The sequence below is a fragment of the Trichosurus vulpecula genome, chromosome 5, assembly GCF_011100635.1.
Source record: "Trichosurus vulpecula isolate mTriVul1 chromosome 5, mTriVul1.pri, whole genome shotgun sequence".
NCBI lineage: Eukaryota > Metazoa > Chordata > Mammalia > Diprotodontia > Phalangeridae > Trichosurus > Trichosurus vulpecula.
This window is the reverse complement of record NC_050577.1, coordinates 92,101,052-92,124,446: the sequence shown is the minus strand read 5'-3', so window position 1 is coordinate 92,124,446 and position 23,395 is coordinate 92,101,052. Positions and strand designations below refer to the sequence as shown.

Here is a 23,395-nt window from a genome sequence, read left to right as displayed (position 1 = left end):
CTTGATGTGTTGTAACCCGGGAACTTCTTGTCTTACAGAAGTTTTCAGAGTAATAATGGGAGATTGAACTATGTATCTTCTGTTGGCATTAATAGCAGCTGAATGGATTGGTCCCTTTGAACTATACTGAAAATAACAGATGGTTTTCATGAACCTCTTGTAACATGTTTCCTGAATGATTTTTCTTTTGGAGGAGGGCGTGGTTGTAAGGGAAAGGAAAAGGAATGATGATTGAAATGTACTGTATTGAAATTATGCGTTGTAATTAAGAATTACAGTTTATTACCTTGTTCATTTAAGTGATTGATGTTCATGCTGGACATTTTTGTGCATTTGTTTTTAGGTATTGCTATCAGAGAGTCAGCAAAAGTAGTTGACCAGGCCCAAAGGAGGGTACTGAGGGGAGTTGATGACCTTGACTTTTTCATAGGAGATGAAGCCATAGATAAACCTACATATGCTACAAAGGTAAAATTGAAGCAAAAGCTTGCTTATTTAAAGTGTAGCGATTGATGCAGAATGGTAAATAATCTGCCAATTTTGGGGGAATTTGAAATGTTTTTTGTGATTATTTTTGAAAATATGTCTCGTCTGGGAAATAATACTAAAGATAAAATAATGAAGCAATACTCTGCATGTTATCCCACTTATGTGGTTAGTTCAAAACTATACAACAATAAATGTAAGTAAAATAAATTTCAACAGTAAGTGCAAATAAAAAGAAACTTGTTTTATTTGAAAAAACACACTAGATATAATTTTAATTTTATACAAGATAAATCTATCTGCAAGCTTCTAGGATTTCTAGAAGGTACATTTTTCTTTTTTTCATAGACTTGCTTATAGCTTTGGAGGGGAAGGCACCTTAGAGGTCATCCAGTCCAGTCTTCCCATTTTACAGATGAGGAAATTGAGGCTCAGAGAGGTTAAGTGACTTCTGCAGGATCTCCCTCACTTTCTGGTCTAGACAAACTGATTTGAATACAAATCCTTTGTTTCCAAAGCCAGGACATTCCCCACCACATCACATTATATCTCTGTAATTGAATTATAGTAACATCTTCTGGAAGGCTTCTTTGCTGATATAGTAATACCTACTTACTTTTATATGCGTATAAATAATTCATCATTCTTATGCTTTGAAGAGATATCATGTGTATATGCTTATGCCTTAGTTAAACAACCAAAATTGCCCCTCAGAAAAATCTTATATTTGTTTCAAAGTTGTCCTCTATAAACTATTGGTACCCTATTAAAATTTTGCTGGAATACATTCCTCCACCACTCTCACCTCCCTGCCCCCCACTCTGAGGATTCTTACCAGAAATGAAGTAGATTGTATTTTGTGTACTCATACTCTGACCCGAAATTTGATCAGTTTGCTTGTTGAGTTGGGTAATCATTGCAAGGTGACAAAGCATCAGAGGCTTGAAAAGGACTGCAAGTGATCTTAACTCTACTTCTAGTCATTACTTTACCTAAATCCCTAGACATTCTTTAGTAACTCCAGAGAAGGAAACCTTTTTTGCCAAAACATTTCAGTGACAAATAGCTCTTTTACTCTAGAATTTCCATGTGATATCTAAATACTCTCCTGATTCCATTTTTTTTCTTTTTTGAAAATGGCAAATCCTAGATGCTCCCTAATGTTATTTTTGCAATCTGTGACATATGAGGTTCTGGAAAACCTACTTTACCTAATTCCTTTTGATTCAGTCTTCAGGAATCAAGCCTTTTTGAATAGGGTTCGAAAGGGACTACTTTATTTGAAATTCTGTTGTATGACAATGTTACAGAGGGAAACTAGGGTATTTTGATCAACATCTATTCATTATTTTATGTATTTGACATTATTTTTAAACACTCTCTTTATTCTTTTTTTAAAAATTTATTCAATATTTTAGTTTTCAACATTGATTTCCACAAGATTTTGAGTTACAAATTTTCTCCCCATTTCTCCCCTCCACCCCAATCCAAGATGGCATATATTCAGATTGCCCCATTCTCCAGTCATCCCTCCCTTCTGTCATCCCACTCCCCCAACCCCACCCCCTTTCCCCTTACTTTCTTGTAGGGCAGGATAGATTTCTGTGCCCCATTCCCTATATATCTTATTTCTCAGTTACATGCAAAAACAACTTTTTCTTTTGAGCATCTGATTTTAAAACTTTGAGTTCCAAATTCTGTCTCCTCTTCCCTGCCCACCCACCCTCCCTAAGAAGGCAAACAATTCAACATAGGCCACACATGTATCATTATGTAAAACACTTCCACAATACTCATGTTGTGAAAGTCAAACTATATTTCCCTCCATCCTTTTCTGTCCCCCTTTATTCAGTTTTCTCCCTTGAACCTGTCCCTTTTCAAAAGTGTTTGCTTTTGATTACCTCATCCCCCTATCTACCCTACCTTCTATCATCCCCCCTTTTTTATCCCCTTCCCCCTACTTTCCCATGGGGTAAGATACCCAATTGAGTGTGTATGTTATTCCCTCCTCAAGTCAAATCCGATGAGAGCAATATTCACTCATTCCCCCTCACCTGCCTCCTCTTCCTTTCCAACAGAACTGCCTTTTCTTGCTACTTTTATGTGAGATAATTTACCCCATTCTATCTCCCTTCCTCCCTGTCTCAATAAATTCCTCTCTCATCCCTTAGTTTAATTTTTTTTTAGATATCATCCCTTGATATTCAACTTACCCTGTGCCCTCTGTCTATATGTATGTATATTCCCTTCAGCTACTCTAATACTGAGAAAGGTCTCATGAATTACACGCATCATCTTTCCATGTAGGAATGTAAACAAAACAGTTCAACTTTAGTAAGTCCCTTATGATTTCTCTTTCTTGTTTACCTTTTCATGCTTCTCTTGATTCTTGTGTTTGAAAGTCAAATTTTCTATTCGGCTCTGGTCTTTTCACTGAGAAAGCTTGAAAGTCCTCCATTTTATTGAAAGTCCATATTTTTCCTTGGAGCATGATACTCGGTTTTGCTGGGTAGGTGATTCTTGGTTTTAATCCTAGCTCCTTTGACCTCCAGAATATCATATTCCAAGCCCTTTGATCCCTTAATGTAGAAGCTGCTAGATCTTGTGTTATCCTGATTGTGTTTCCACAATACTCAAATTGTTTCTTCCTGTCTGCTTGCATTATTTTCTCCTTGACCTGGGAACTCTGCAATTTTGCAACAATATTCCTAGGAGTTTTCTTTTTGGGATCTTTTTCAAGAGGCGATCTTCAATTTCTATTTTACCCTCTGACTCTAGAATATCAGGGCAGTTTTCCTTGATAATTTCTTGAAAGATGATGTCTAGGCTCTTTTTTTGATTATAGCTTTCAGGTAGTCCAGTAGTTTTAAAATTATCTCTCCTGGATCTATTCTCCAGGTCAATGGTTTTTCCAATGAAATATTTCACATTGTCTTCCATTTTTTCATTCCTTTGTTTCTGTTTTATAATATCTTGATTTCTCATAAAGTCACTAGCTTCCACTTGTTCCAATCTAATTTTTAAGGTAATATTTTCTTCAGTGGTCTTTTGGACCTCCTTTTCCATTTGGTTAATTCTGCCTTTCAAGGCATTCTTCTCCTCCTTGGCTTTTTGGAGCTCTTTTGCCATTTGGGTTAGTCTATTTTTTAGGGTGTTATTCAGTATTTTCTGGGTCTCCTTTAGCAAGTCATTGACTTGTTTTTCATGGTTTTCTTGCATCATTCTAATTTCTCATCCCAATTTTTCCTCTACTTCTCTTACTTGCTTTTCCAACTCCTTTTTGAGCTCTTCCATGGCCTGAGCCCAATTCATATTTTTCTTGGACGCTTTTGATGTAAGCTCTTTGACTTTGTTGACTTCTTCTGGCTGTATGTTTTGATCTTCTTTGTCACAAAAAAAGATTCTAGAGTCTGAGTCTGAATCTTTTTCGCTGCCTGGCCATGTTCCCAGCCAACTACTCGACCCTTGAGCTTTTTGTCAGGGTGTGACTGCTTGTAGTGTAGAGAGTGCTTTGTCCCACACTTTAGGTACTGCACTGCTGTTTTCAGAGCTACTCCACTGTCACTGCACGCTCTGTCACAGCAGCACTCCTCCTCCCCCAAGAACCGCCAACCAGGACCACGACCCAGATCCAAGCAGGGCAAGGCAAGCCCTGCACTCCTGCTCTGGTCTGCTGCTTGATTCTTCCCACTGTGTGGGCCAGGGACTCTGGAAGTAGCTGAGGCTGGAGCTCTGGAAGCAGCTGCAGGAGCTTCCTGCTGCTGCTGACACCACTGTGCACCACCTCCGCCACTGCCGCCACCCCCGCCACCCTTAGGGCTGGGGCCGGACTGCTTTCTAACCAGATCTAGCAGTTTTCCCACTAACCTGCTCAGTGGTCTTTGGCGTTTGTGGGTTGAGAAGTCTTGTAACTGCCACAACTCAAATGATTCATGGCCCTAAGGTCTTCTCCGGGCTGGTTGGTCCCAGTGTGGCCCACACTGTGTGATAGACCCTTTCCAGCGACCATCCAGGCTGTCCTGGGCTGGAAACCTGCTTCCCTCTGCTATTTTGTGGGTTCTGCAGCTCTATAATTTGTTCAGAGCCATTTTTTGCAGGTGTTTGGAGGGACTTGGGGGAGAGCTTAAGCAAGTCCCTGCTCTGCCCCAATACTCTCTTTATTCTATTTCTCTCTGGGATCAGTAATCCTGATTTCTTTGGCATTTTTCATAAGCTTTATCATGTAGTCCTTTTTTGAGTAAGACTTTTCAACCAAATGTATACTCATCTGTTATCTAATGTGCCACTATGGTTCTTAGCCAGTTCAGTTAGCTAGTAAACATTTGAGTGTCACCATTATATGAGAGAGACCTCTACTAGGTGTTACAAGGATATTTAAATTCAATTTCTCTTATCTTTGAGGAGTTTATTTATGGTTGCAGGTAGAATTGGTTTCATAGACTTAAATGTTGGCTAAACATGAAGAAATAACAGATTTTCTTTAATGATTAGTACAGTAGTCTCTTGTCACCAGAATGTATAAGATAAATATGGTACTTGCTACTGGGAGGATGAGGAAGAACATAGAGGTAGGTAGAATAAGTCTGGTTATATAGCTAAATTATTTTTGGTAGCTTTTATATATTCTCATATATAAGTTTAACTCCCACAAAATAGACATTTTTTTATTAACAACTTTTCATGCTATTAATTATTGTTAGGCAATTGTTCAATGTTATGAACTAAACTTTCACATATTTTTGCTTTATCTTCTATCAGTGGCCTATAAGACATGGTATAATTGAAGATTGGGATCTTATGGAAAGATTCATGGAACAAGTAATTTTTAAATATCTTCGAGCTGAACCTGAAGATCACTATTTTTTAATGGTGAGCATTTTGAAGTAAGGGGAATGAAATATTTTTTTTTTTGGAATGAAATATTTTTTATGAATGCTAAGATGTACATATTTAAAAATGACATGAAAATTTAAAAAGCTAGTATCCTTTAGAGAAATCTTAAGGATATATTAAACTCCTCTTAAGAGCATCCTGATGGGGATGACAGGAATTTTTTCCATTTTTATGGTAGAGAAAACTGAAGCATGTTGTCATTTTTACATTTTCTTAAACCTCAAAAAAGTGATATCTTTGTTTTTATATTATCTTTATTTCTAAATATACTCCTTCCGTACTCAGAAAATTATCTCTTTTTATATTAAAAAAAATTTAGACCCATCCCTTTTAACAAAACTTTCTCATCACAGGGAATCATTTATTTAGGAATTTCCTTTTTTAAACACTTTTCTGTCAGGTTTTCTATTACCTGAAAACCCTCTTAACTAATAGAAATTTGTACTTTCTGTAATTTGCACATTTTCATCAAACCCTTTAAATTTTCTGTATTATTAATGTATTCTTTGCACTTTATTCCTCATAATACTTGTGCAAGTTCCTTGGTGTCCCCATTTACTTTTCTGATCACTGCTGTTCATTTGCCTGTGCAGACCTCTTAATTATTAGGACTTTTTTTAGACCTCTATTTACATGTGTTACAAAATCTCCTCTTTATCCTTCCCATGGTAGATTGTATAGGAAAGTTGTAGGAAGGGTCTTTCAGTGTCTTCTTATATGGGGAGATGCACACAGGGGTGCCAGGGGTGGGGAACCTGGGGCCTCGAGGCCACATGTGGCCCTCTAGGTCCTTGGGTGCAGCCCTTTGATTCAGTCCAAACTTCATAGAACAAATCCTTTTATTAAGCTGATTTGTTCTGTGAAATTTGAATTTAGTCAGGGTCCTAGAGGGCCACTTGTGGCCTCGAGGCTTCTGGCTTCCCATCCCTGCAACTACATTATATTGAAATATATTGGCAGAAGGACCTGAGACATCTTCTTGGACTGTGCATAGTTAAAAAAAATCTTTTCTTTTATTTAGTCTGAGGGGTTAAAAAGATTTATGAATCAGTTCTTTGTCTCTTATACTTTTTGAAACTAGTGCTGATGAGCAGACAGTGCTTTATATGCAAGCTTCTAATGAGTTCTGGGTAATTTAGTAAGACATTGTAGCTTCTTTGTAGCAATCTCACAGGCTGGCATCCCTGTGTCAGGTGTTCCTCACCTTTGGAGATGCTTTCTGGATTCATGCTTGAGCCAGCATTGAAAGGGAAGCTGTCATCATATTCCTTTCCAGAAGGCTCATTTGGTTTTTTGAAATGAGTGAGATTCTTAATAATCATTTCTCCGTTAGAATTGACAGTCCGCTTTATACTTGTTAGCTCAAGCATTGTCTTAACTACTTAGTTGTAGTTTTTCTCGGTTTACACTTTCCCACTATATTTTCCCCAGAAAATTGCAAAAGAGGGGTTTTATTGAATAACCTGTAAAATCTTGTAATTTATTTACAGTTACACATCTATTTATTTCAGCAATTAGAACCAAACACATTATTATATACTTGAAAATAGTAGTTTTAAAAATACCTTTCATTCAGAATATGCAGTGTGTCTTAAGATAAAGTATCGATACATTCCTGACTACTTTTACTTAAGCAAAATAAAACATTACAGAGAAATGAGAGGATTTTAGTCTGATAATAGAAGATCTAGCTGTCATATACAAAATTATGTATTACCATGGAATATCTTTTTGAGGATAAAATTAACTTCATCATGAAAAATGCTTATGTTATAGAGTAAGTTTATGTAACAGGATCCAAATATTTAAAATGAGACATGATCGTAAAACAAGAGATTTGGAGCTAGAATGGACTTATAATCCATCTAGATTCATCTCTTTATTTCTATATATAAGAAGACTCAAACCCAGAGACGGCAAGTGACCTGCCCAAAGACAGTAAGTAGTGGAACTAGAATCTGAACCCAAATCTTCTGACTCAAAGTCTAGCTCTATCTATAATTAATTTATTATTGTATTTTTTCCATGTAGGTACATTGTCAAATATTTCAAGTTTGAGTTTTTAATTTTTTTTTCTAATATTGGAATATATGAGATTATTATTCTCTAGCTTTAAAATATTGTTTATAGTGATATTACCATAACTAATAAATCTTTATATTTATTGTTACTTTCAGTGATTTTTCCATAAGAATAATCTGATTTTTAAGCTATTTTTTTGAAACGCAAAGATTTTTAAGCTATATAGTACCTATATACAAGCTCAGCACTTACTATGCTTTTTGGGCCAAAATCTATCTTTTATTCTCTTATAGCCGTGATGTATATATATAATAGAGAGAAATAGGTGGCAGAAAGTTTGCTTTCATATCTACTAGTTGTTCTTTTGTTCCTATCCCAAGTTATATATAGCTATAAAATCAAAAAAATCTAAGAGTTGGAAGAGACCGTAATCCTATCAGTATCTGAACCTGCACTATCTTGAGAAGAACCTATACTGCATATTTGAGAAGGGGGTCATCCAGCCTTTATTGAAGATTTCCTATGAGGTGGAACCTTCTACCTTCTGAGTATCTTCAGTGCATTTGTTAGATATCAGAAGTACCCTGATTGTTAGGAAGTTTTTCCTTACATTGATCTAAAAGGTATCTCTCTGCAGCTTCTATTCATTGCAATTAGTTTTCCCTCTGGAGCCAAGCAGAACTAACTCTAAGGGCTGTTTTACTTGACGGACCTTCAGAAAACAAAACAAAACAATCCTATTTGATAGAAGTCTTTTCTGTGTTAAACATCTTGAGTTCCGCCAGCTGGAGGTGGAGACCCTTCCCCCTTCTGTCCACTTTCTTTTACATGCTCTTTAGCTTTTTATTCCTTCATAAAATATGGGGCTTAGAATATTAGAGTACAGCATAGAACACTCACCTCCCTATTTCTGGATACTATGCCATGTCTAACTGTTGACTCTTTTAGAGCCATCAGTGCACTAAAACGTAAAGATATTTTTCAAAGTGAACTTCATACCTCTCACTTTCTTGTAACAGTGAAATGGCTTTTTTGAACCCAAGACATAAATCTGTCCAGGTTTGATTTCTTTATCCCATCTGCATTGAAGCTGGAAGCCCTGAAGAACCGCAGTCTCAGAGCTATTGTCACACCTGTCAAATAGTCGTACCTGGGATATTATAGTAGAACCTACTCTTGAAATCTCATGGTCGGATCTATAAAGTTTTTCTCCTGCCACTTCATAGATCCCTTGTTTTTTTTCCTTCTTATTTCTGCATTTGTTCACATCACTTCTCTTTTGCTGCTTATATGAATGCTGAACAGCTGAAGCAAGAACAGGAAAAAGCAGTCAGCGTAATCATTGCTGTTTAAATTTGTTGGGGAAGTGCCTGAAGCTATAACGGGGGCTAGAAAAAAATTGGGGGTTATTTGTGGATTTTTGTTATTATTGTTGTCCCTTTTTCTTAATTATCCTTCTCACAAATATTCCATCTGACTTTTTTTGGAGGGGCAGGGGAAGGTGTAGACTTGAGATTTCGTAGGTATAGGGGAGCATCTGGTGAGAAAACTCCCTCTATAAGTGTAGATTAGTAACTGTCGGCCAATTTCGTGAGTTGTCTGAGGGTACTGGGCAATTATTTGTCCAGAGTTACACAGCCAAAAGAGGCAGAACTGGAACTCGAGGCAAGTACTCCATACCTTATGCTACTGCTCTAAGAGGTTTTATTACTGTTAAATTCCAAAAGCAGTATTACATAAGTTTTATAAACTCTGTTTTGTCTTTGCCTTTATGGGCATTGCTCATAAATCCTATTCCATTGCTGAATTTCTGTCTGTTAACCATTCCATTCATTCATTTCAGTCTATAAATATCTCTCTAATATGACTAAGTCAGCATTTCCGGAATTAAGAGTTATGAACAGCATAAGGAGAGGGGGGGGGGAAATCTGAGAGAAGAAGAGGCTAGAGCTGCAAGTTTTAAGATGTTTTGTGATTGAAACAAACTATATGCTATAATAACCTGGCGTCCTCATAAGATTTGGCTGTCTGCTGTTGCCCCTCTCTTCTTGTCTAGTCTGAAGCTTCCTGATGGCCTGGGTGTAGGCTGGGGGAAATTTTTATTTAAGACATCTACACTTAGAGAGTGCTTACTGGGAAGTAGAAGGTACAAAGCTACTGGAAGAACATGTGATTCGACATTGGTTTTGAACTCTAAAAGAGCTTAGAGACTTAGGAAAAATTTAATTCTACCTAATTCTTTCCAACCTCTACTTATTGCCCCTTGCTCTATCATATTATACTTGAGCTATAGTTGTTTACTGAACTTTAAATTAGAGATCCAAGTTAAAGTAGGAATTTGTTAGCTTTTGGCTGGTAGGAAAATTTTTTTGTCCAATATCTATAGCTTTTCTAATCTTCTTGCCTGTTATACCTCTCCTAAAAGAATTAAACCTCCATAAAAGATACTTTCCTTTTGCTATTTTGCTGACATAGTATAAGTGTCTTGTTAAAAGAAATAATAGAATTTGTCTTTTGTTATTAGCTTTGGTTACCTTCTTTTAATCAATTCTAATTTTTATCATTTATATTTAAGATGAGAAAGGCTTTTGTTGATGAAGTCTAATGTCTCTACTTAGTATAGAGTATTTTAATTTTTTTGACATGAAGTTTACTTTCACCTATTATGGTAAGTAGTATAGATATTGTAGTCAGAACCTGTTACACACATATACATATATATGTATATATACACACATATATATATACACACATGCACATATATATTGTTATGTGAAATTAATCTTAGAAGTTAAGCAATGTATGGCTAAGAACTTCTGGCCACCTCTTTGTATTAGCTTTTTAAAATGTAGCTTTAATAATCTAAGTTTAAAGGTTGACCATTTCTCCTGTGACCAGAAAATAAATTAATTCTATTTATAATGAGTAACCTTACTTACTGCAGATATTCTATAGGAATTTCAAGCTAGTTTCTGTACAGGAATCCCTGGAGTAGTCAAGCAGGAGGCTAGCTTATAACTAAATTACTTAAGCCTTTTAATATCCCTGGGATCCAGTTTCCTCATTTATATTGAGAAGGTGTTGGACTCACTTTAAAGTCTCTTAGAGCTCTAAAATTTTATTATTTTAATTGTATGAGATTTGGGAGAAAGTAGAGAGAATGCTTATTAAAGTGATTCTTTTACAGACAGAACCTCCACTGAACACACCAGAAAATAGAGAGTACCTTGCAGAAATCATGTTTGAATCATTTAATGTGCCAGGACTCTACATTGCAGTTCAGGTAAAAAAAAGTATTCTTCATTGTCTTAAATCTCCTTAGCTCTCTAACAGACTGGTAAAATGAGTTTAGTAAAATGAATTGGTAAATGAATTTAATAATGATAATTGGTAAATAATAATTGGTAAATGAATTGGTAAAATGAATTTCAAAGGGTCATTATTAGAAGGTTTATTTTCTGTCTATGTTCAGGGTTGAAGAAAAGTACTGAAGTGTGATATGGACTCTCTTTGTAAACATGTCCCATAAACTATACTTATTGGAACATTTTACTTTGCTAAAATGCCTTTTAATGGCATCGTGTCTTTCTTTGTCCTGCTTTATCTTGGTGAATTCAGGGAAGCATAGTTATGTACACCAAGACAAAAGTGTCCCTTTTTTCCCCCATCAGAAACAATATAACTACAAGAGCTGTAAATGCTGATAAATTTTTTTCTATGTTGGTTTACCCTCTAATAGCTTTTATTTTTTTCTTCCGTTATTTCCTGGAGATCTTAGGACCTAGGAAACCCATGTTTATTTTGGGGGATCTTCTAGTCCATTTTCCTAATTTGTATATATGTTTAGATGTATTTTAGGTATATTGATTCAGATTTAGGACATTAGACTAAATGACCTTTCATGGCCTCTCATTCTGTAGTAAAGCAAAAGGAAAACATTTTTCTTTGTGTTAGCTTCTTTGCTATTTTGGTGTATGAATTTTATCTTTTAAAGAATGTCGTGAAGGATGTTGTACAAATTATAGAAATCTTGGCCTTTTAATAGTTTATTGAAAGCTGGATCCATGATAGACTTATTAACATCGTTACACAGTTGATCAGAATGTGATTAACTAAATTTGAATTGAAATTCTGAGGAATAGAGGGATAGAGGAAAGGATAGCATTGCTATCACAGGAGAAACTACTTGTTGATTAATTTTGGGAATAAGCAGGATAAGTGTACTTTTTCCTCCCTTCTCATAATCTGTTAATTATCCTTTCATCATTTTAGGCAGTATTAGCTTTAGCAGCATCTTGGACATCTCGGCAAGTTGGTGAACGCACCTTGACAGGAATAGTCATTGACAGTGGGGATGGAGTAACCCATGTCATCCCAGTGGTAGGTATATTATTCTAATATTTAATTTCTTGGTAAATAGGCTCTTTGATTGGGGTAGGAGGAGAAGTTGGGGAAAAAGCCCAGTAAACTTTCCTTAAAATGAAAGACAATTTTTTTAGATATCTTTTTTAAAATTTATAATAGTACTCTTAAAAAAGTTCTGAACTTAAACACCAAAGAAAGCTTTTTGACATACACAATAGAACACCAAAAGATAGTATGATACCCCTTGCATATTTTTTAAAAAGTATATATAATTCCAAATTACTTTAAAACCTGATGTGCTTATCTGTGTGTTTCTTTATGAACTTCTTTCTGTTCCTATCTCCCCTTAAATAAAAAAAAAGAAAAAACACAAACCATTGTAATTCATAAGCATAGTTAAGCAAAATGAATCTATAGATTGGTTATGTCCAAAAATGTATGGTTTTTTTTCCTATACCTTCAGTCTATCACTGTTTTGTCTTAAGAACGATAATATGTTTCTTCATAGATCTTCTAGAGACCAGAGTTCTTAAAATCTTTCAGTATTTTTTTCCTTTAAAATGTTGTTGTTCTTATATTTATTGTTCTCCTACTTCTTTTCACTGTGTTTGTTAGTACATACTACCCAGGATTCTCCAAAATGATCTCTTTTGTGATTTCATATAGGCTAGTAATTACATTCATGTATGGAATTTGTTCATCCATCCCCTAATTGACAGATACTCTTTAGATGCTAATTCTTTACTTTTTTTCCCCTCCTTTAATCCTAAAATGCTGTTACTCTAAAAGGGAGGCAGCATGGTGTAGTGGTTAGAGAGCTAGCCTTGGAGTCAAGTATAGCCTATGAGTCAGACTAGCTTTGTGACCTTGGGCAAGTCACAGCCTTTCAGTGATTCCAGTCAGCTCTCTTAAGACTCTAAGTTACATAGAAATTTTTTATTTGCTTTGTTTGAAGGAGTTTCAATGCTGGTGGTTTCTTAAACCAATGAAATTAAATGTGTATATCACCAGACCCTGTCCTCTTCTCTGGCCTACCTGGCCACTGCCCTGTCATCCCCTTTTCTCCCTATGCAAAAAAAAAATACTAAAAAAGTTGTAAGAATCCTATAAAACTCCGATTTGTGGTGAAGAGAGGATGATGCTTTGTCATCCTGGCAGTTTTACGGTGATAAATGACTCTCATGGTAGTTTCAGCTATTTAGGTTCTAAACCTTGAACTCCTAGTATTTTCACTAAAGAAAACTATTGCTTCACATGTGATTTCAAAGTATTAGAGGTGTCCACTCTGAATACAGGTTTGGGAGCAAAAGTTGGTTTTGGTCAGTTTACGATTTTTTCTTTTTTTCTTTATTTTCAAAAAAACAGAAAGGTATTAAAATTAGTTGCTTCATACAAGTATTGTTTTTTTCAGTTTATGCAAATATCTTAAGATACAGAGAGCAACATAAAAGAGGACTAAAATTTTTCCTAGCTATAGAACACTTGTATCCTGCCAATTACGCCAGGTGCAAGACAGATAACACTAGCACACAGAATGGCTGCTAGCACAGGTTTACTCTTGATCTCGTCAGACGGGAAAGACAGGTTTAAAGGGGTTAATAATCTTCTTTTATTCACAAAGGTTGCTGATAATGAGCACAAACTCTTACAGCATTCCCTAATCACCCTTCTCACAGGGGAGAAGTGGGGCAACTACCTCTGTGTCTATATAGGGTCAGTCGAGACAGGCCCAACTTGTGCACTCCCCTAAATCCCCTCAAACCTCAATGGGGGTCAGTTGAAGCAAACACTGATTTCCCCCCCAAGCCTTGATGGAGGCCAAAGGCACACACAGCTTTCCAGCTTGTGCATTCAACCATAAAGGTTCCCCATGCTTTCCCCACTCACTGCCCACTGCCCACTTGCTTTATGGGCAACAGACAAGGAAGGCATTTTACCAACATTAAGCTCACAGGTTAACTTAAGCAATATTGTCATTCTGCACAAGCATAGTAAATATTAATTATATTACCCCTATATCTCACAGCACAGTCTCAGTAGGACTGCCTATTACTATGATTCTGGGAATTACTATCTAGGATCCTTGGGCCTATTCTGAGAGTTATTATCTAATACCTGGAAACTAAACGTTACCATGGCCATGGATCCTAAGAAACTGAACTCTAAAAGGATAACTAAATCCTCTTTACATACAACAGTGTACATAAAATCACTAGTGGTTTTGATAGATATTTTCCCCTTAGATACTAGAACAAGGATCCCTAAAGTTGGCTTAAGGACTCCAGGTTCTGTAATTAGTCCAAGGTGGGTATTATAAAGTTGTTAGATTCACTTTGATTTTTACCATCTATCCCTTTAAAGAGGTAGACATGGAATTTGAAAGTTTCAAAATCCATCAAAAAGCCCCTCAGTCCTTTTTATAGACCTTTATTAATACCATGTGGTTATGACCAAACATAGAGCATTTTTTTTTCAAGCTTTGGGCTGTTTTTCTGATTTCTTGAGATGTGCTTCCCACAAAGAGTTATGGAAGCCAAGAGAGGGTCAGGTAATAGGGGTGGATACTTGGAATATCGAGTATTGCTACCACCTCTCCTTCTTCAGTTTCCTTATAAGCAGTGAAGAATTCAATGGTTTTTTTTTCAAGGAGTGTGAGTTTTATCTAGTGTGTCTTAGCATTTTTCTCCCAAGCTCTGAAATCTAAAAAATTATACTAATTAAAAAGACTTTTATGTTTATTTTTTTCTGTGGTCTCCCTGGTATTTAGTACTTATATAAATAAATGACTATTAGTATTGATAACTAGTAAGTATGTATTTGTTAATGTGTTAGAGTATAGACATTACAACTAACAATTTTAACATTAGAAAGTTGCTAACATTTTGGATCCTTTAATAGTTTGTTGTAATCATTTATTTACATTTAGTGTTTACCTGATAGTGGTAAGTCTTCAGAGTGTCTAGTGCAGAGGTTTTTAACTTTTCTGTGTCGTGAACCCCTATGGCAGTCTGGTGAGGCCTATAGACCCCTTCCCAAAATAAGGTGTTTTTTGTTTTGTTTTTTAATGTTAAAGTTTATTATTTATTTTTAACATTTTTTCTTTTTAAATTTAGAGTTCCAGATTCTTTCCCTCTCTCCCACGCCTTCCGTACATACTGAAAAGACAAATAATATATCAGCAATACATATGAAATCATGAAAAACATATTTCCATACTAGCCATATCACAAAAAAAGCAAACAAAATAAAGTGAGAAAATTATATTTCAGTTTGCATTCAGAGTTCATTAGTTCTCTCTTTGGAGAAAGAGAGCATTTTTTATCATGAGTACTTTGGAATTGTCTTGGATTATTGTATTGGTCAAGTAGCCAAGTCTTTCATAGTTGATCATCATGACAACATTGCTGTTATTGTGTACTATAATGTCCCAGTTCTTCTCATGTCACTTAACATATATATGTTCATATAGGTCCTGCTGTGTTTTTCTGAAACTACCGCTCTCATCATTTCTTATGAGCACAGTAGTATTCTGTCAAATCATATGCCACAACTTGTTCAGCCCTTCCCCAATTGATGAGCATCCCCTCAATTTCTAATTCTTTGCTACCACAAAAAGAGCTGCTATAAATATTTTTGTACATATAGATCCTTTTCCTTTTCCTTTGATCTCTTTGGGGTATTGACCTAATAGTGGTATTATTGGATTAAAGAATATGCACAGTTTATAGCCTTTTGGGTATAGTTCCAGATTGTTCTCTAGAATGGTTGGACCAGTTCATTACTCCACCATCGGCTCATTAACATACCTATTTTCTCTCATCTCCTCAGCATTTGTCATTTCTGATAAGTGTAAGATGGTACGAGTGGTGGGATTCGTCCAGTTCACACCGATTTGGTAGAACCAGTACCTAATGTTAGGTTGAGTTCTGTGAACCCCTTGTTCATGGGGAGGTGGGTGGGGCTGTGAACCAGTTGTTAGTGGGGGCAGTGCCTCCGCTGGGTTCCATGGAGAACCAGTTGTTAATTCATTTGAATCCCAGCACTGGGTGGTGCCTTAGAGTTCTTTTACTTTGTCTTCTAATTAATAGTGATTTAGAGCATTTTTATGTGACTATAGATAGCTTTGATTTCTTCTTCTGAAAACTGTCTGTTCATATCCTTTGTCCATTTATCAATTGGGGAATGGCTCTTATTTTTATACATTTGACTCAGTTCTTTATGTATTTGAGAAATGAAGCCTTTATTATAGAAATTTGCTGTAAAATTTTTTATATTACTTCATTGTATGTGGTACCTTTAAACAAAATGTGATGTCCCTGGCTATCTCTTTTAATTAGGTCTATTTTTGTTTTTGCTTTGTCTGAGATCACGATTGCTAACCCCTGTCCTTTTTTTTTTTTTTTTAATTTCAGCTGATGAATAATGGAGTCTCCTCTAGCTCTTTATTTTAACTCTTTGTGTGTCTTTTTGTGTCAAGTGTGTCTCTCGTATACAACATATTGTTGGATTCTGGTTTCTAAACCCATTCTGCTTTCCACTTCTCTTTTATGGGTGAGCTCATACCATTCACATTCACAGTTATGATTACTAACTGTGTATTTTCATCCATCTTATTTTCTTCTGTTAATCCTTCTCTCTGTCTTTTTATCCTTTCCCTCCTTAATAGCCTGTTTTGCTTCTGTCTCTTTCAATCCACTCTCCCTTTTATCATCCTCAGTGCTACCTTCCCCTCTGTATTAGCAAGGCAATAAACACAATATAGATGACAATTGTCAAAATGCCTATGTAGTTCTGTATCACAAAATATAAGAGACTCTCCATATAGAAGTAGAAGTAAACCATTTATTCAGACACCAAAGAACTAGATCCCCAAACCACTAAGCCCAATCCATCACAGCAGCAAAGAACTCAGTATACAATATCACAGCAGAGAACCACTGCATCTCAAAGCCATCACCCCCCTTGCTGTGGCCTTGCCACCAACAATCACAGTCACAGTGCAGCCACCACGTCTGCTTTTTTCCTCAGCTCTAACTGCTCTCTCTGCATTTCCTGTGACACACTTTCCTTTTCCTCACAGCAAGCTCCTCCTAGCACATATGACTTAGGCTTAACTGCTCTCTCTGCATTTCCTGTGACACACTTTCCTTTTCCTCACAGCAAGCTCCTCCTAGCACATATGACTTAGGCTTCCTGGGATGTAAGCAGGTCACATGGCCTATCAATGGGTGGGAAAGATCTTCAAATCTAAATTGCTATTACACCCTCCTCCTCCCCAGCACATCTCATATCTCTTATCCCCTTCCCCTCCTACTTCCCTATTGGGTAAGATAGATTTCCATAGCCAACTTTGTGTGTGTAAATATATAAACATAAATATATAGATATGTGTGTGTGTATTCTTCCCTCTTTGAACCCGTTTTGATGGGAGTGATTCAAGTATTACTTGCCACCCCCCCATTTTTTCCTTCACTGTAAAAGCTCTTCCTTATGTGCCTCTTTTATGTGAAAAAATTTCCCCATTCCACCTTTCCCTTCCCACCTTTTCTGCTGTGTCCCTTTTTCACCCCTGAATTTTTTTTGAGATCATCCCAACATAATCAATTCACACTTGTGCCTTCTGTCTATGTAGACTCATTTTAACTGTCCTAATAACGATAAAATTCTTAGAAGTTAGATGTATCATCTTCCCATATAGGAATGTAAATAGTTTATTGAGTATTTTATGATAACTCTTTCATATTTACCTTTTTATTCTTCTCTTGAGTCTTCCATTTGAATGTCAGATTATTCAGCTCTGGTTTTTTCATCAAGAATGTTTGAAAGTCCTCTGTTTCATTAAATGTCCATTTTTCCCCTGAAGGATTATACTCAGTTTTACAAGGTAGGTTATTCTTTGTTGTAATCCTACCTCCTTTGCCTTTCAGAATCCCTCTGCTCCTTTTACATAGGAGCTGCTAAATCTTGTGTAATCCTGACTGTGGCTCCATGATATTTGAATTGTTTCTTTGTAGATGTTTGCATTATTTTCTCCTTGACCTGGGAGCTTTGGAATTTGGCTATAATATTCCTATGAGTTGTTATTTTGGGCTCTTTTTCAGGAATTGATTGGTGGATTCTTTCAATTTCTATTTTACCCTCTGAATCTAAGATACAGTGGCACTTTTCCTTTATAGTTTCTTGAAATATATCTCTTAGCCCTTTTTTTGATCATGGTTTTCAGGTAGTTCAGCATTTCTTAATTTATTGCTCCTCAATCAATAGTTCACATTTTTTCTTCAGTTTTTTTCATTCTTTTGACTTTGTTTTATTGTTTTCTGAAGTCTAATGGAATCATTGGCTTCTACTTACACAATTCTAATTTTTAAGGAATTATTTTTTTTTAGTGAGTTTTTGTACCTGTTTTTCCATTTGGCCAGTTCTACTTTTTAAGAAGTTCTTTTCTTCAGTAGATTTTTGTGCCTCTTTTACCATTTGACCAATTCTGTTTTTTTAAGGAATTATTTTCTTTAGTATTTTCTTTTTGTGTGCCTCTTTTACTAAACTCAATTCTCTTTTAATAATTTTCTTACATTGCCCTAATTTTCTTCTCCTACTCTTATCGCTTTCTTGAACTCTTCCAGGAATTCTTGTTGGGCTTGGATCTGATCAGCATTTTCCTATGAAGGTCTGCTTGTAGTTGTAGTCATGTTGCTGTCTTCTGAGTTTATGTCTTGATCTTCCCTGCCACCTTAGTAGATTTTTATGGTCAAGTTCTTTTTTTGTTGTTTGCTCATTTTCCTTGACTATTTCTTAACTTTGAATTTTATGTTAAAGTTGGCCTGTGTTCACCCTGGGGGTTGGGAAGTACCGTGTCAAGCTTCAGACTTTTTCATGCTGCTGTTTTCAGAGCTGGTTCTGGGGGTCTGCAAGTTTTCAGTGCTTCTAAGGTGATGTGATCCAGGAAGAGATGTCATCACTGTGCTTCAGGTCTGTGCTCTGGTCTTTACCCTGCTCCCCTACAGCTGCAAGTGTTAGCGCTCCTCTCCACCTGAAACTGTGACCCAGAACTGCTTATGGGCAATAGAGTTGGCAATCAGCACCAGTTGCATCCAGTGCCAGCAAAGGGTGCTCTTTAATCATTTTCTGACTAGTTGTCCAACCCCATTTTCTTCTCTGGTCTGAGAGTTCCTGAAGCTGTTGCTGCTTCTGCTGTCATGGCCACTACTGCTGTTCCTGCTGTACTCCGGGCCTGCACCTACCTCTCCTGTGGACCTCTTAAATTGTCTTAGGCTGGATAAATTTCTCTCTCTGACCTTTTGTTGGCTCTGCCATCCAACATTTGATTTTAGGCATTATTTTAAAGGTGTTTAGAGGGGAATGTTGGGAGAGTTCAGCTGGGTCCTGGCCTATACTCTGATGTCTTGGCTCTGCTCTGAGAATAATGTTTTTAAGTGTACAAAATAAAATACAAGGCATTACAAAGGAAACCTAGAGGTTAGTGAAAATAAAGGTGTATCTTTTCCAATCCAAATTCATAGGTTCTTCCTGATACCTATTGTTGGTGGATTCCAGGTTAAGTTCCTCAGGTTTAGAGCAATGTGGAGATGCTTTAAATAGTTCCCCACCTGAGATTATTTATCCTGAAGGCTGATTAGAGAGATGCCTTTGCATTTTCTGATTTTACTTGGACCAATTTTGGATTTCTGCTAGTGTTAGGGTTCTTCTGGAGTCAGGACTGGTTACTACTAGAATCCCTATGAACAGTAGTGCTCAAAAATTGAGGAACTTTTGTTAATGCTTTGTGATGTTTGGTATCTCCCTTTTTCTCATGTTAATAGATAATAGTTCCCCTATGTGGATGGCATAATGTAGTGGCAGAGGGAGAAAATCTGTTTATGTGTAAGACCAGCCAGCTTTTGGTTAAGGTAACATTTTGGTTAAGGTAATGTTACCTTCCAGGTCCAGCACTGGACCTGGAATCAGGAGGACCTGAGTTCAAATGTGACCTCTGACACTTACTAGCTGTCTGACCCTGGACAAGCCCCTTTACCCTGTTTGCCTCAGTTTCCTCATCTGTAAAATGAGCCAGGGAAGGAGATGGCAAACCACTACAATATCTTTGCCAAGAAAACCCCAAATGGTGTAATGAAGAGTCAGACATGACTAAAAAAATGACTAAGGTACTATTGACATATTGCTTTAAATAGAGAACATTGTTCTTTAGTACTTGAGGTTGCTTATTTTTGAATGATAATAATAATCAGTTTTGTTATTATTAGTAATAACTGCTCACATTTATAAAATAATTTATAGTTTACAAAGCTTTATGCCTACTGCAACTCATTTGCTTCCTGAAACAACCTTGTCAACTAGGTAATATAAGTATTACTTATTCCATTTTTATAGCAGAAGAAATTGAATTTCAGAGAGGTAGAGTCAGTAGTAAGAGTTCTCAACTACATCAAGCTAAATTTTTTTTTAGAGGTATAGCCTAGAGTAGATGTGCAGTCAATTGAATTAACATTTTATAAATGAAGCAGTCTTTCTTTTAGCAGGAAAACTTGTATTTGCTGGACATCATATCTTGTAAGTAATGGAATTTCTCAATTTTTGCTTAAATTGTTTTGATTTCTCAGGCTATTGAGGTTTTAGTTTTAAAGCAATTTTTATATGGTGATTTTTAAGGCACCCAATATAATGCTTTGCACACAATGGGAGTTTAGTAAGTGATTGATGACTAAGTAAACTAAAAATGTATACTGAGTAGAAGAACTTTAAAAGGAATTTTTCAACCAAGCTCTTTTTCTTTCCTCCTAGGCAGAAGGTTATGTAATTGGAAGCTGCATCAAACACATCCCTATTGCAGGTAGAGATATTACATATTTCATTCAACAGCTCCTAAGGGAGAGGGAGGTGGGAATTCCTCCTGAGCAATCGCTGGAGACAGCAAAAGCCATTAAGGTAAAATTAATGTAAAATTGGTCAGTTTGGGGATGAGAGAGATGGGTTTTGGGTTTTTGGGGGGCTATAATTTTTTTCTTTTAAGTAATGTCTCTTCTCTTATATTTTTTTTCTCTCTTTTTTTAAAAGTAAATATGGGAGTGGCTTATATTCCAAAAGTTTATTTCTCAGTCCATTGTTTGGAATTCAGAATGCATTTTCCCATAGAAACAATTTTTAAATGATGGTTAGGGTTCCAGGCTAAACCACAAAAAACTGTTTAAACCACTGTGAAGCAGAAATAATACTTTTAGTAGCCTCTGTGAAGCAGAAATAGGACACTTAGTAACCTTAAACTTCTCTGAACTGTATCTGAGTTCTGAATCCTAAGCTCTATCCTTGTCTCCCCCTCCTCCCTGACCCCCTTTGCCCCGTAGTCCTTAGAGGGAAATGGGTGGGAGAAGTAAATATGCTGAACAAATGTTGTCAGCATTGTAGGGGATGATTAATGGGGATGATAATCAGTGGGGAGAGGGAAGAATCTCCTGAAAGTAATATGTAGATGCACTGAATTTATCACCTGACTTAAGTACACCTAAAGCTTTAAAGAGCTTTTCTGAGAATCACAGAGGTGGTATGAAAGACAGGACTTGAATTCAGGTCTTCTTGGCTTGAAGGCCAGCTATACTATACCATGCTGTTTCTTAAGGTTAAACTGAAGGTAAACAAAATTCTTTTAGAGTGTTAAATAAGAATCAAATTTAGGATCTATAATTAGTATTGTAGGTCTGAAGCAGGACATTCTAATCATTAGTATGAATAAGAACATGTATATATTGGAACTTGACCTACATGAGTTCTAATGAAGTAATAACTTTCAATTTACTGGGATTTTTTTCAGCACTTTACTTTTTGGAAAGAGGCAAATGAAAAAAAAGCTAACATCATGGGTTTAGCATATTGTTACTTTCAGGATAGTTCTGGAGTCAGTACATATTCTACCATGTTGCATATCTGCTGCATTTCCAAAAATAATCAATGTTGGCATTCATTGCAAGATTTAAAAAAAAGGAATTAATTATGTTCATGGTACTTTATTATTATATGGATCCAGGACATTTTAGAAAGTCTTTTCATAATAAGGTTTGAAGCAAAGATTTATTTTGTTCAACCCTGTTAAACAAAATACCTAGTTAACTGGAAGGCTGGCGTTCCGGTGTGCTAATCTTCTATATTGTTAAATAATACAGATTTGAGAAGTTGACTGACTTTTTAAAGGTGTCATCTTTTTGGCAGTTAAAAAAAAGATGAAGATAGTTTTAAAGAAAAGTACAAATTTATCCAGTGCCCAATTTCTTTTATTTAAAAATACAGGAAGTCCTTTAAAGGCTTCTAGGACTCATAACAAAGGTGGGGAACAATTGTTGGAGCCAATAAAGGAAGCTCAAGTTAGAAGGAACTTTAGACACTGGCATACCCCAGTCTTTTATTTTTGTTCCTTTTGTCTTGGCTTCTCAAAAAAAAAGTCCAAAAATGAAATTATTCAGGCATAGGTGGTTATTATTGCAATCATTTCCTGAGTATGAATTGGTATTAACAGCCATCGATCACCCTTAGCAAAAAGTAGGGTTTTCCATGGGGGAAAAAACATCAGATATCACTGGGAATGTAATAAGTGAAGAAGGGTAAATATAATCTAGCATTTCCTAAATTTCCCAAATTGTGTTCTGGAAATTTTTTGTGAATGGGAGAGTTCCATGGTTGCTTGTGTGGAAATGATGGGAACCTGGGGATGGGGGTGGAAATTTTTTCTCTAGAATTTGTGAGAGAGGAAAAGAAGAAAGTTGAATATAGTCTTGACATAAAACCAAAATTTTAAGAGAGCAGATTTGAAAGGGTTCATAGGAAAAACAGGTAGGATCTTAGTGACTAAAATTTTATGGGGTTAGCTAGACCAGGAGATATGGGAAATTATTAAGAATGAAATAGTAAAATCACAGAGAAAAAGTTCCAGAGACATGGAAGAGCAGTAGTTGTCTGAAGGAATTGATGTGAATGTACAAAGAATTTACTAAATAACTTGTATTTTAAAAAGATATGCACAGAAGATGGAAGCAAAGACATTCAGATGAATACAGATGTATGACACATTCCATGAAGCAGAGTGTTAAGAATGGAAGGGGAGGTTTAAATCTCCTTCCTAATTCCTCCCAAGTTTATGAAGTCACAGAAACTAAAGATTAACCTATAGAGATAGTGAGGCATCAATGTGCTGATACCTGAAGATTTCCTTTATAAAGTGCCACCTTTCTTTGATGGAATTAAAGGGAGCAGCCTCACTGGACAAGCACAAATACCTACGGACTTTGAATAGCTAAGCCCTGGATGATTTCAGCAGTTTTGGGGGAGTGAATATAAGGAGCTACTTATGGGGGATTCCCCTGCAAGGCAGGGTGGTAGGAGGGGCCTTCTTTCTTCACTCTCTCCCTCCATTAGCCATGTAGCTTTTAAGGGGAACTGCTTGATCGGTAGGAGAGACTGTATCCATTGGGGAGCAAAAACACATTCTAGGCAGACAAATGTACAGAAAGATAAGAAGCAGTCCCCAGCAGTGGATCCTCTGGCAGCAGAGAAGGGAGCTGGCTGTGGAGTGAAGAGAATGCTAGCCTTGGTGATCCAGAGCTGGGCTGTGGAGAGGATCCCCAGA

The 23,395-nt window shown here is 36.3% G+C and overlaps 1 protein-coding gene across 1 annotated transcript in view; it reads left to right on the top strand.

Moving 5' to 3' along the window:
• The window catches only part of ACTR3B (actin related protein 3B), a 100,397-nt gene that overhangs the window by 34,808 nt on the left and 42,194 nt on the right, over positions 1-23,395 (top strand). The window contains exons 3-7 of the mRNA XM_036761879.1: positions 344-468; positions 5,245-5,355; positions 10,589-10,684; positions 11,674-11,781; positions 20,566-20,709. Of these exons, the coding sequence (XP_036617774.1) occupies positions 344-468; positions 5,245-5,355; positions 10,589-10,684; positions 11,674-11,781; positions 20,566-20,709 (584 nt within the window). The remainder of the gene's footprint in view (positions 1-343; positions 469-5,244; positions 5,356-10,588; positions 10,685-11,673; positions 11,782-20,565; positions 20,710-23,395) is intronic.